Source organism: Lycorma delicatula, chromosome 10 (genome assembly GCF_047948215.1).
Source record: "Lycorma delicatula isolate Av1 chromosome 10, ASM4794821v1, whole genome shotgun sequence".
Lineage (NCBI taxonomy): Eukaryota > Metazoa > Arthropoda > Insecta > Hemiptera > Fulgoridae > Lycorma > Lycorma delicatula.
In genome coordinates, this window is record NC_134464.1 from 81,061,306 (window position 1) to 81,073,160 (window position 11,855).

The 11,855-nt window shown below is 27.9% G+C and overlaps 1 protein-coding gene across 1 annotated transcript in view; it reads left to right on the forward strand.

Moving 5' to 3' along the window:
- The window catches only part of Nprl3 (GATOR complex protein Nprl3), a 29,796-nt gene extending 20,216 nt beyond the window's left edge, over positions 1 to 9,580 (forward strand). Inside the window, exons 5-7 of the mRNA XM_075377312.1 lie at positions 2,318 to 2,500; positions 6,770 to 6,916; positions 9,161 to 9,580. Coding sequence (XP_075233427.1) covers positions 2,318 to 2,500; positions 6,770 to 6,916; positions 9,161 to 9,463 — 633 coding nt within the window. The 3' untranslated portion in view covers positions 9,464 to 9,580. The remainder of the gene's footprint in view (positions 1 to 2,317; positions 2,501 to 6,769; positions 6,917 to 9,160) is intronic.
- The last annotated feature ends 2,275 nt before the right edge of the window (positions 9,581 to 11,855 follow it).

Here is an 11,855-nt window from a genome sequence, read left to right on the forward strand (position 1 = left end):
TTCGCACCCAGTGATTACCATCTCTTCCTACACCTGAAAAACTGACTGGCATGTCAGTGATTCAAGGAAAATGAAGAGTTGAAAATCTTAGTGCAAAAGTGGCTACAATCCAAGGCAGTGGGTTTGAAAAAGTTTGTTTCATGATATCAAAAGTATTTGGATTGAAATGATTATGTAGAGAAATAAAACAAATATATAAGTATTTGAAACCATTAATAATTTTTTCTTCTACTTTCATTTTTTTATTAATTGGCCCTTCATTTTGAACTGCACCTTGTATTTGTTATTAAGTTATTTAATAATAACATGACATTTGGATCATAAATTGTAGAAAATATTACTCTTGTTGTATTAGTGGTGACAGGAATTTTTTATATGTGAGAATTCATTGTAATATTACAACTGGCTTTTATTATAGATAATTTCTCATTCATCTCTTGCAAGATGTTTATTGTTGGGTAAAGTTAACAAAAAACACACAGCTAGCTAGTATTTGCCAAAAGAAATTGAACTTTATTGAAAGTGTAACAAATGAACTTATGTTATAATCATAATCTTAAAACATAACAGGAAATTATGAAATTAACATAACTTAATAATACTTAACATATCAGCTGAATCAACAAATGAATAAATACAAAAAAATGATGTTAAATATAAAAATACATGAATAAACATTTTTTAAATACACAATGTAACAGAGCCTGAAAATAAGAGAACATAAAACACCTTAATTTCAAATTAGATACTTAAAACATAATATCAATAGAGAGTGGAACTGGGAAACATTTGCACTACTAACATATACTGTACTATGAAGATTAGCAATGAACAGATTTCATTTGCTTAGAAAACATTAATTACAATAATTTCAGTATAGAAGGTGATAAATTACAATATGATCACATTAAAATAAGTAATAATACAAATGGAGTTTATTTTGATAGATAAGCATTCTTGAAAATACAAAAATCACAAAGTCCTAAAACATACCAGCACGTCAGGAGTAATTTGCTTTAGGTTAATTTACGAGAAGTATCATGAATACAGTGCATAAGTAGCAAAGAATTAATCTCGGCGATCAACAATTTGCAGAAATAAATTATAGAGTTAATTACAATAACAAATCGTAATAATTAAACATGTAAAATAGGTAAGCCACCTATCATGAATGCATTTAAGTGAATAAATGGTTTTCTTTTAACTAAACTTGAAATCGTAAGGCATGAGGTATGATGAACTGAATGTTCCACAAATTTCAATGATAAAGTCACTGTTTAACGTAATAATGAAAATTGAACTTGCCTGTAGCACACAAATAATATTAAGAGAAGAACTCGTGAATGCAGATACATGAATACATACAGTAATCCTGGGCGTAGTCCGCACTGGGTATCAGGAATACAGAGGTGTGATGTGGTTTAGTGGTAGAATGATGCGTAGAATCTCAGATGTGTAGTGACGAGTTTTGAGATTCTGCTTGGATGAGAATATTATCACAAAGTTTGCAGGAGAGTATGGCCATAGGCGACTGCACTGGTGAAATGTTGGATCTACTCTGCCGAAAAGATGGCGTGAAAGAAAAAAGGGGGAAACCAGATACAGGTAGTGGACAGGAGAGAGTGTGTAAAAAACAAGAGATGTGTGCATGTAGTAGTATGGGAACGAATGAATAACGGGTGTATGAAAAGGGTAGTCAAAAATAATTCGATAGAAGAATGGACGCGGTCACTAAGGATGACGGAGGAAGTGTCAAACACGAGAACAAATAATAAAACAGGTACAAATGACAAGCCCAAAAATACGAAACAAAGTGAAATTTAACATTCCTGTAACAAAACAACGGGACCCACCCTAGCTTGGAATTCATTGAAAATAACGGAAAACTTTACGCTAAACGGCGTAAACATTTATCATTAGAAATTTAACAATAATCAAGAAAACATTTTGGTGTAAGGACAAATGCATAGCAAGTTAAAATTATTAGGATAATTAGTTTCATGTTTATATGCTAAATATTCTGAAAAATTTAGAAATATTAGAAAATCTTCCTTTTTTTGGGAGTCGATGTAAATTGATATGTAATTTTTGAAATCTTGAATTTTCTTATTTATTATTGCAATTTGTTTTAATTTTTTTAATTTATTATTACTTGTGTAATTAATTTTATTAAATTTATGCATAATTATTATTATTATTTATATTTATAATATTTGTATTATTTATTATTATATTAGTTTTTGTTTTAAACTATATAGCTACATTATAATATATTTATTAATAATAAATATTAATTTTCTTTAATGTATGTTTTCAGGTAATGAGTGAATTTTCTTTACCGATATCTATTCGTCAAAAATTTAGTCCATTAAATCTTCCTCAGCAAGAAACAAAATTGGTTCAAATGATTGTGTGGATGTTACAGCATCGACTCTTAATTCAGTTGCACACTTATGTATATTTTATGCCAACTGAGAAAGGACTTAGTTATCCTCAACAGGTATGTATAAAGTAATGATTGCTTTAAATATTACGTATCATTTTTTTTATAGATAATTGTTACATGACTTGTTCCATTACAATTATTACTAGAAAAAATTACTATTATATTATGTTATTTATAAAACATATCTAGTAAGTTTCAGTAAACATAAAAAATATACCTAGTGGTACAAATGGAAATAGTGAACATAATTGTAAATTTTCATTTATTTGTCACGTACAAACAGTCAGAATCTAGGATTCAGATTTGTGTGATATCTTTTATCATAATGACAATGAGAATTTTTAAAAGTTAGTTGACATCATGAAATTATTGCATTTCTGAAATTTTTTTTGTAAAACTGTGTGTACACCATCTGCTGTGATGGTTAATGTAGTTGTGGTTTAACTTTTTATTTTAGCATATGCTATATAATTTTTTACTAACATCATCTTCTTGATTCTAAATAGAGAATTTATTCTGAGCTGTAGCTATTAGCTGGTCTAAATACTGTAAAATTGTCATTGACTCAAAGGAACCAGCTTTATCTATTAAAGAGCATTATATTTATTGTTTAATGCAAGCTTATTATCTACTTACTTCTGCATTTCTAAGTAATAAAAGTTATTTACTTATGAATTAAATGAATATTGTTTTACAGAAGGGTTTGATATGTTTGAATTGAGCTTTGAAAATTCCTCTATTATTGAGCTTTTTTGGAACCGGAATGAAATTAACATTGTTACTAAATATCATTAAAATTAATTTTAATCTAAACTTTCTTAGATAATTATTGATTTCTTAATTAGGTTACAAATGTTTTCTATAAAATATTTGTACAGTTATCAAATAAAAAAGATCATTTGCTAATAACCAGTTAAACATGTAGTAATATCAGCATCCATTTGAGCAGCAACTGTTTATGCAGCAGCATTGTGAATGTTTGGGTTTTAGTTGATATCTAGTTTTATTTTTAAAAAATATAAGAATTTAAGTAAAAATAAAAACAATTGCAGACATTTCTTTTTCACTCAGAAACATCCTGATTTTTGTTTGACTTGAAAATTGTGCTTTTCAGCATGTTAGATTCTCATTTATTTAGTTCTGAATTCATTTTTGGGAAGGAAATATGAGATTTATTCAAAGAAACAAGTTACGCTGATCAAATATACCTGTTGCAACTAATGAGTAAATAAATAAATAAAATATCTATATGAATTTTTTTTACTATAATATGCTTTTAAAATGGAGTTAAAATATTATTATGAACTAATATAGTTCATAATAGTCTGTTCAGAAAATAACCGAACATTTTTAAAATTACACACCAATGGAGATATTTGGTGCTGTGCAGTTGGCAACATTGTATTCCGCATAACCTCCTCTGTAATCACATGTTTTGGATTGATGGTATCTTGTTACTTTTTGTATTTTTGTTATTTGAGTGCAATGTGTTTAAGTGTTAGTAGCAAATTTTGTAATGTGTGATTTACAGGAGCTGTGATATAACATATAAAATTTTTCTGTGAAATTGGGGAAAACTCACAGAAGTGTTGCAACTTTTGAAACAAGCTTACGGAGATGATGCTCTGGGTTTGTACGCATTGTTACGTATGGTTTCCACGATTTAAAAGTGGTTGTCATTCAATCAAAGATGACACCCACATTCAGAAAATCAGTGATCTGGTGTGTGCTAATCGCCGTTTGACTGTCAGAGAACATGCAGAAGAAGTTAGCATCTCAGTTGGATCATGCTGTGACATTTTGACTGAAAAATTGAACATGCATTGAGTTGCAACAAAGTTTGTTCCTCATTTGATGACTGAACAGCAGAAAGAACATCTAGTGGACATTTCTCTGCAATTTCTTAAAAAAAGCCGATGACAATAAAAAATTGATGCAAAGGATCATAATAGGAGATAAAAACTGGACTTACAGCTACAACATCGAGACAAACGTTCAGTCATCACAATGTATCGGCAAATGATCTCCACGCCCCAATAAAGCTCATCAGTCTTGATCCAATGTCAAAGTGATGCTCTCTTTTTTTTATTTTAATTTCTTGCCTTAAGGTGAAACAGTGAACTGTGTGTATTATGACGCCATTTTACAATGGTTATATGAAAAAATCTGCAAAAAGGGACCAGAATTTTGACAAGACAACTTATGGTTACATCACCACACCAATAATGCGCTCACACACTCAGTTTTGTCAACTTTATACCAAAGATCAGGTCACTGTCCTCCCTCAGCTTCCCTACTCACCAGACCTGGCTTCTTGCAATTTTTTCTTATTTCTAAAATTAAAATCGGTGATGAAAGGATACCGTTTTGAGACTATTGACTATTTATATGACTATTGATTTCTGTTGAGACTATTGATTTAAAGCAAATTCATCATGGACCTTAAAGTCCATTTCCAAATGGCAACACTACTGGAAAAAGTGTGGAAAAGTGGAGGGGAGTATTTTGAAGGTGGACGAGGACCAATAATCTGTAAATTTAATAATAAACATTAAAAATATAAAGTTTGGTTATTTTCTGAACAGACCTTGTGTACTATATTCGTAGTAAGGTTCAACTCATTTGACATGGTTAATGGATTAGAAAAATATGCATTTTTAAAAATAATTAGAATTTGGTGGCGCAAGAATATATGAACACAGTGTATATACTTTGTCTAGTATGTAAAAGTGATTTTAGGATTTTTATGAATGCGGTTGCATCAACTTTCATCTCGATTCTGTGTTGTTGGTTGTTGAAGGACTTAATCCTACATTATTACAGTTTGAATTTACCACTAACTGTTAACATTCAGCTGTGACCTCTAGGCGTAATGGAGTTATTCAACTCTGTTTACAAGTGGCCTCCATTCAGAGAGTATCCATCTAGCATTTTATTTTATTTTAGAACCAGACTGTATGATTCCTACTTAATTTTCAGAGGAATAATTTGTGTGTAATTTGTTCAGTCCGCTTTTTTAACATAACTTAGCTAATAAAAGTATGTTTATCACTGTTTTAACTATTTTTACCATGAAATGATAGCAAAGTTAAAAATATGATGAATAACAAGTTCATTCTGTATTATTATTGAAAGAAAATCATAGATGCATGTTATTGATTGGATACAAAAAACTCAGATCTAACAAACTCATTGAAATAAAAATAATTGAATAATTCATATATTGGATTAAATTAGATTTTTCCATATAATTTATATAATAGAACTAATAGTATATAATAATAATGTATTATTAGTGTATTTAATTTCACCTGATTAACAATTGCTTAACATATAGAAACACATTACTTACTTTTGTCTTGATAACGAGTTTGCTCCAAGGTTATTGGTTTGGAATATTTGCTTTATAAAATTAATCATTTTGATGCAATTTTATGTCATGGCAGATATTCAATGGGCTTTATAGGTATTATAAGCTTGTCTTCCAGTTAGTTATATTGTTCAAACCTTTAAGTACAAAATTCTGCTCTCATTTTCCAAGTAACTATCTGATGCCCAACTGCAGTAATTTTTTATTTTATTTAATTTTTATTTTCTTTTTGTAATTTTTTCTTTGGTTCTATTTCTATTCCTGTTATATGGTCTTTTTGTTTCTATCTAAATTATAAATCTAGTTCTATGAAACTGTTCTCTATCTTCTTTAAAAAAAAGAGAAGTTAAAAGTATTATTAATTTTATTCAGTGTTGTTCATTTGAATGAATATTTTCAGACTTAGGTTATTCAAGAATCAATTATTAAAAAAGCAGTAATTTAAAGTGTTGCTTTTTTGCTTATAATTAAAAATATAAGAAATCAAACCACTTCATAGATCGGACATGATGTGGGTATTTTGGAAAGACTACTGGGTATTTTACAAGCAGTGGATCCAAAGTAATGACCTTCTAAGTGATGCAGATCACTGAACAATATTTTCAAGCGTCTTCTATTTATTACAACCACTGACTTCAAAATTTATGAAAAAAATTATTTAGATTGGTGAGTATTTCAAGACAAATGCAATAAAGAAAAATTTTTGTTTGTAATTTTATTTTGGTCTTTTATCAGGATTTCATATTCATCTTTACTTACTTAACTAATAATTTACATGGAGTTGGTTTGCTTTCGGAAGGTTAAGAAAAGGTGTAAACATCATTTTTAAAACTATGAGTTTTTTTTACATATTGGTTTGCTGGGATATTTTTCAGCGTATTTTAATATAAAAAACAAAATAATGGTAATAATATGAATTATTTTACTATGTAACAGTGTGGCTGGCATTGCAGGAAGTGCCAACTTTGGTGATGCGTAGAGAAGGCAGTTTACAATCTACACCTGATGAAACAAATTTAATGGCTCGAGTTCCAAGCGAGAGTGATATTAGTTCAACGATAAGTGACGATCTACCTGGTAGTACTTCCATTCAGCCTCAGGTATCAGAAGGTTTTTAAAAGTTATTTTATTTTTATGTTTAACTACTATAATCTTTCTAATGTATTTTAAACTTTCCATTCTCTATATAGAAATAGAAGAAATCTGTTCAACCACCATGATGACACTTCACAAAATATGTATAATTGATTAATTAGAGAGAGAAGTGGTTATAATTAATGTTAATACATGAAAACGTTATTTGTTGATAAAGTAAATTTATGAAAAATAAAATCAGTATAAAAAGTATAATATGGAAATGCTAATTGAAAATATTTGAGTTTATATTTAAATGAGAATGCAGAAAAATGAAGATTTATTAAATTTGTGTTTCTAAAATGCAGTTATTAAATTCAGGTTCATCATAGAAACTGCACCATCTCTAACTTGGGGAAACAACTGTAATCAATGTCTGGTGAAGGAGTTAAAAGAAACCTGGTAAACCTGAGGAATTCCATGCTTGATCAAGAAATCATGGGTTAGACATGACAAATGGATGGGTGCATTATTCTTATGCCAAACTGCATCTTCTGATGCAGAATTTCCACATTTAAATTTCCAATCTAAACAGCATCATTTTCACTTTTCTTTTCACTTGTCTTGCTTTCTTCAGCCTTTTACAAAGGGTGACTGTTGTGATGACAGAACTCTGGTTTTCACTTTCAATTAAAGTTCAGTGGTTCAACTAAAGTTCTGTTGGTTAAATAAAAACTATTATTTATTTGTGTAACCCTCCATAACAAAAGCTTCCTTAAGATTACAAATTGTTTAACTTTGAATATCACCCAACTTTTGGCAAAACTTGATAGAATAATTTTAAGGACAGTAATATATTTTTATCATTATGTGCAAAATAAAATTACAAGGACTTGTTACACTAATACATACATGGTTGCTAGGTACAACTGACAGATTCTGTGAAATCAGGAAAAAATACATGTACATTATAGTAGGTCTGTACAAAGTTTTACCACTGTTAACGGTCTAATAATTTTTTAGAAAAAAGTATGGTACTTTTTGAAATTATCTATGATTAATTTGAATGAATCTATGGTGGGGGTTTTAAAACTGATATATTGAGTAAGTTGTTGACAAGGTGTTTGTTTATCTTTCTTAATTTCATATTTCTTATATTCTGTAATCTCAATTTTTTTTTAATATTATTAGATTTACCTCACTATCTTCCTTTATGTCTATTAAAAAAATACTCATCCTTTAATTCTAAAAATGTGAATTTTTTTCTTTTTTAAGTTATTTAATGTTGTTGAACTATTTTAATGAAATTATTGTAACAAATTTTATGGATAATAATTCAGACTAATCAATGAAATTTTTAATATTTTATACCAACTTTCCTGAAAAGAAAAAAAATACTGGGTGAATTTCCATTTTTCTGTCCAAGTGTATCTCTTATCCTAACATGCCTCTATTTAAATGCAAACTTTATTTAAAGAAATCTAACAAAACCATTCTAATCATATCTATTTGGTAAGAAGTCAAAATGGGAATACTAACTGCCTCATAATAGATGACCATAAACATCTTTATGATATTGTAAATAAAATAACTCATTTCTTTGATTAAGGTATTAAAGGAAACAAATGTACGATGATTTTATAAAATGACAAATGAGGAGCTGTTTGCTTTGTAAATTAGAAAGGTTAGTTTATGGCTGGAATCTGCAGAATAAAAAAGAGAAGGAACTCAGATAATGTGTAGAAGAATGACACCAGAGAGGATCTAGTGGAATGGGGTAGAATGACAAAGATAGGAGTTAACAGATCAAAAATCTAATTACAAACAAATACTGCACTCTTGAGGACTGCTTTCCACCTAATAAAATACAGGATTTTTAAAAATGGCTCATAAAGGTTACATTTAAATTTTTAATAATATAGTTACTACTGGTTTTGTCTAGATTCAACTGATTAATATAAATTAACCTTATTGGAAGTATTTTTCAGTAAAATGGCAATTCAATTTAGATAAAACTAATTTCACCTTTATTTAAGTTGGAACATACAATACTATCCTGAATAGCTCTTTTATGTTTCAGAAGCACGGTTCAAATGAAACTAAAGGTAAAACATTTCATTGGATTTTATATCTAAATTTAAAAATATCATCATTATATTATGGTTGTAGAGTTGCAGCTGATAGTAGGAATATATTATACTCTGTAATGTATTATCATTATTATTATTTAATTTTGTTTCAATTTAATTATATTTTTTAAATTTGTTCAGATGAATTCATGGTTGAATGAAACTGTTTGGAGAAGAGATGAATTTCTTACTGATTTTACTGAAGAAGAGAAATCTGCTATTTTAAAAATACCCGCATCATCAAATCCTGAAGATTTAAAACTTTTGGTGCACCTAATACAGCAGGGTTATTTTCAAGGTACTCATCATTTGGAAGAAATAATGTATATTGAAAATGTCAGACGATCACAATTATTACAGTTACTTGATAAATATCGTGATATTCTCATAACTTGTGAAACGGAAGATCCAGCGATCTCTATTTTTTATTCACATTCCGGTTAATATGTTTGTTCTGTTAATTTTTTCTTTAATTAAGAATCAAATGTATTTTTTTTATCTAAGAAGAATTTAAAATTAAACTTTATCATCATTGTTCATGCAATTATAAAAATAAACATTAATTTATAATAAAGTATTTTTTACATTTTTTTTTATCCTTTGTCATTTGATGAATTTATGTTTTTTAAATAAGATCTACAGCATCCTCTTATGGGAGTCTCCTTTAACATTGAACTTATTTTTTATGAAGTAAAAATTTAATTTTATTCAGATCTATATATATATATATATATATATATATATATATATATAAAATTTATTAACACATTGATCAGTGTGTTAGTAACATTTATCATTATATGAAATATAAACATCAAAACGCAGTAATTAGATAAGTTAAACTTAGCATATTAATTTCCAGTAATAGATTTGCACAGGATCCCACATCTTCAGTTTGTAGTGAATTCAACTACATTAAAACATTTATTTTATAATTTGTTGAAATTGTTTTTGTTTTAAAATTTTATGAAAAATATCGTATATAAATATTAAAATTTTTAAATAAAAGGATTGGACAAATTATAAAGTGAATATATTTTAATGATATAGAATTCAATATCAACTGAAGATGGCGGGATACTGTGAAATTGATTATTGGAAATCAATATGGTACATTTAGCTTATCTGATTACTGTGTTTTGGTGGTTTACATTTCATATAATATTAAATATTTATAAACATATATCATGTTTGGAGTGTTTAACGTGATAAAAATAGGTGTAAAAATGACTTCCGATTCAAAAAGGACTTCCCATAAAATAATTAGAAGTGGCCTGGTAGATAGTTTACAGTTTCTGATTACACCCTATTCCAATGTTTGATGGATATTTCGACCGATAACGGTATATGCAGACTGTGGAAAGATTTGGGCACCATTCTTCTAGGATGACTTGGAAATAAGTCGAATTGGTTTTTTTCTAAAATTCCAAGTCAAATAAGGGTAGCTTAAATTATGCTTCTTAAAAATTGAAAATGTAATGAAAGTAATTCAGCTTAACACTAGACTGATCAATAGTTTATACTTATTCCATAGTACATTATCAACCCAAGAACTGGAAGTAGTTGGTTTTCTGACAGATATAGGTATTTAAAAATAACTCATAGGAAACTCGATAGTCACGTAACCTTATATTAATCAATATTTTGATCAGAAATTATTATTGTTCTATTATTTCGGTTTTGGTGCCAGTGAGAGTTTACATTTAATTTTTTCTAACATTAAAGTAATTTTCTGCAGACGTTACAGATGAAAATTATAGGCTGATACTGTATTGTCATTGGTTTATTTTTATCAGCATTGGTGTGGGAGGAGTAGAATAAGGTTTGTGTCATATAACATTATTTTCATGCACGTTAAGAGACTGTTTTAGAAAGAACCAATGATGAATAAATTTTCACATTATTTAAAACCAATGGTTACCGGTAGTTAATTGTTTATTGATTCTTACACTAGCCTTTGCCGTTAAAATTTTATTGAAAATTTATAAATTTTTTACTCATGTATTTTTACAATTACCCGTTAAAATATACACGTATTTAAAAAGTAAAATGATATTACATATTGTGAAAAGTTACCCATTTTGAAATTTCAAAAGCATTTATCTACTGAGGAATTTTATAAATTTCCAAAAATTTTGTCTAATATATTTTAGATTATTACTTGAAGAATATACCATCCAGTTCGTTACGCTATTTGTTTTGCATATAAAAATCGTACCATTTGCAAAGTGAATTGAGGAAGTAGAAATATATAATGTAGTTTTACTGTATTTAATGACGTACATGTGAGTTAAATACCAAAACAATAATATTAATCAGTATTAATTTATAATGAAAATATATATATGGACTTGTTTTTGCATCCTGAAATCTTTCATTAAATCTTCTGAGATGTGACTATATGACTTCTATATGTGACTAAAATAATAATAATTAATATTTAACTTATATTTTATAATCTGATAAAATAGATGAAGTATAACCATTGAACATTTATTTACTATAATGTCATTTTACCTACACAAGATAAATTACAACTTCCTATTTGCCACTGGATAAATGAAATTTATTCAAATCCCGATTGTCATGATTATATTTCTGTTAAATTTTATACAGTAAAATTACGTATTCTGAGAAAACAAAATTCCTAAATTATCTTCAAAATATTTTAAATAACGTTTTCTAATAAGAAAATTATTTTTAAAATATATTTTAGAATTCCTACTGTACGATTACCAAGGAGGTCTCTATATCCATTGTTTTGCTCATGTTTTGTACATTTACAGAGAACAGTTGAGCTTTGTTAAAGGCATTACCACCAAATTTCCAGTTACTT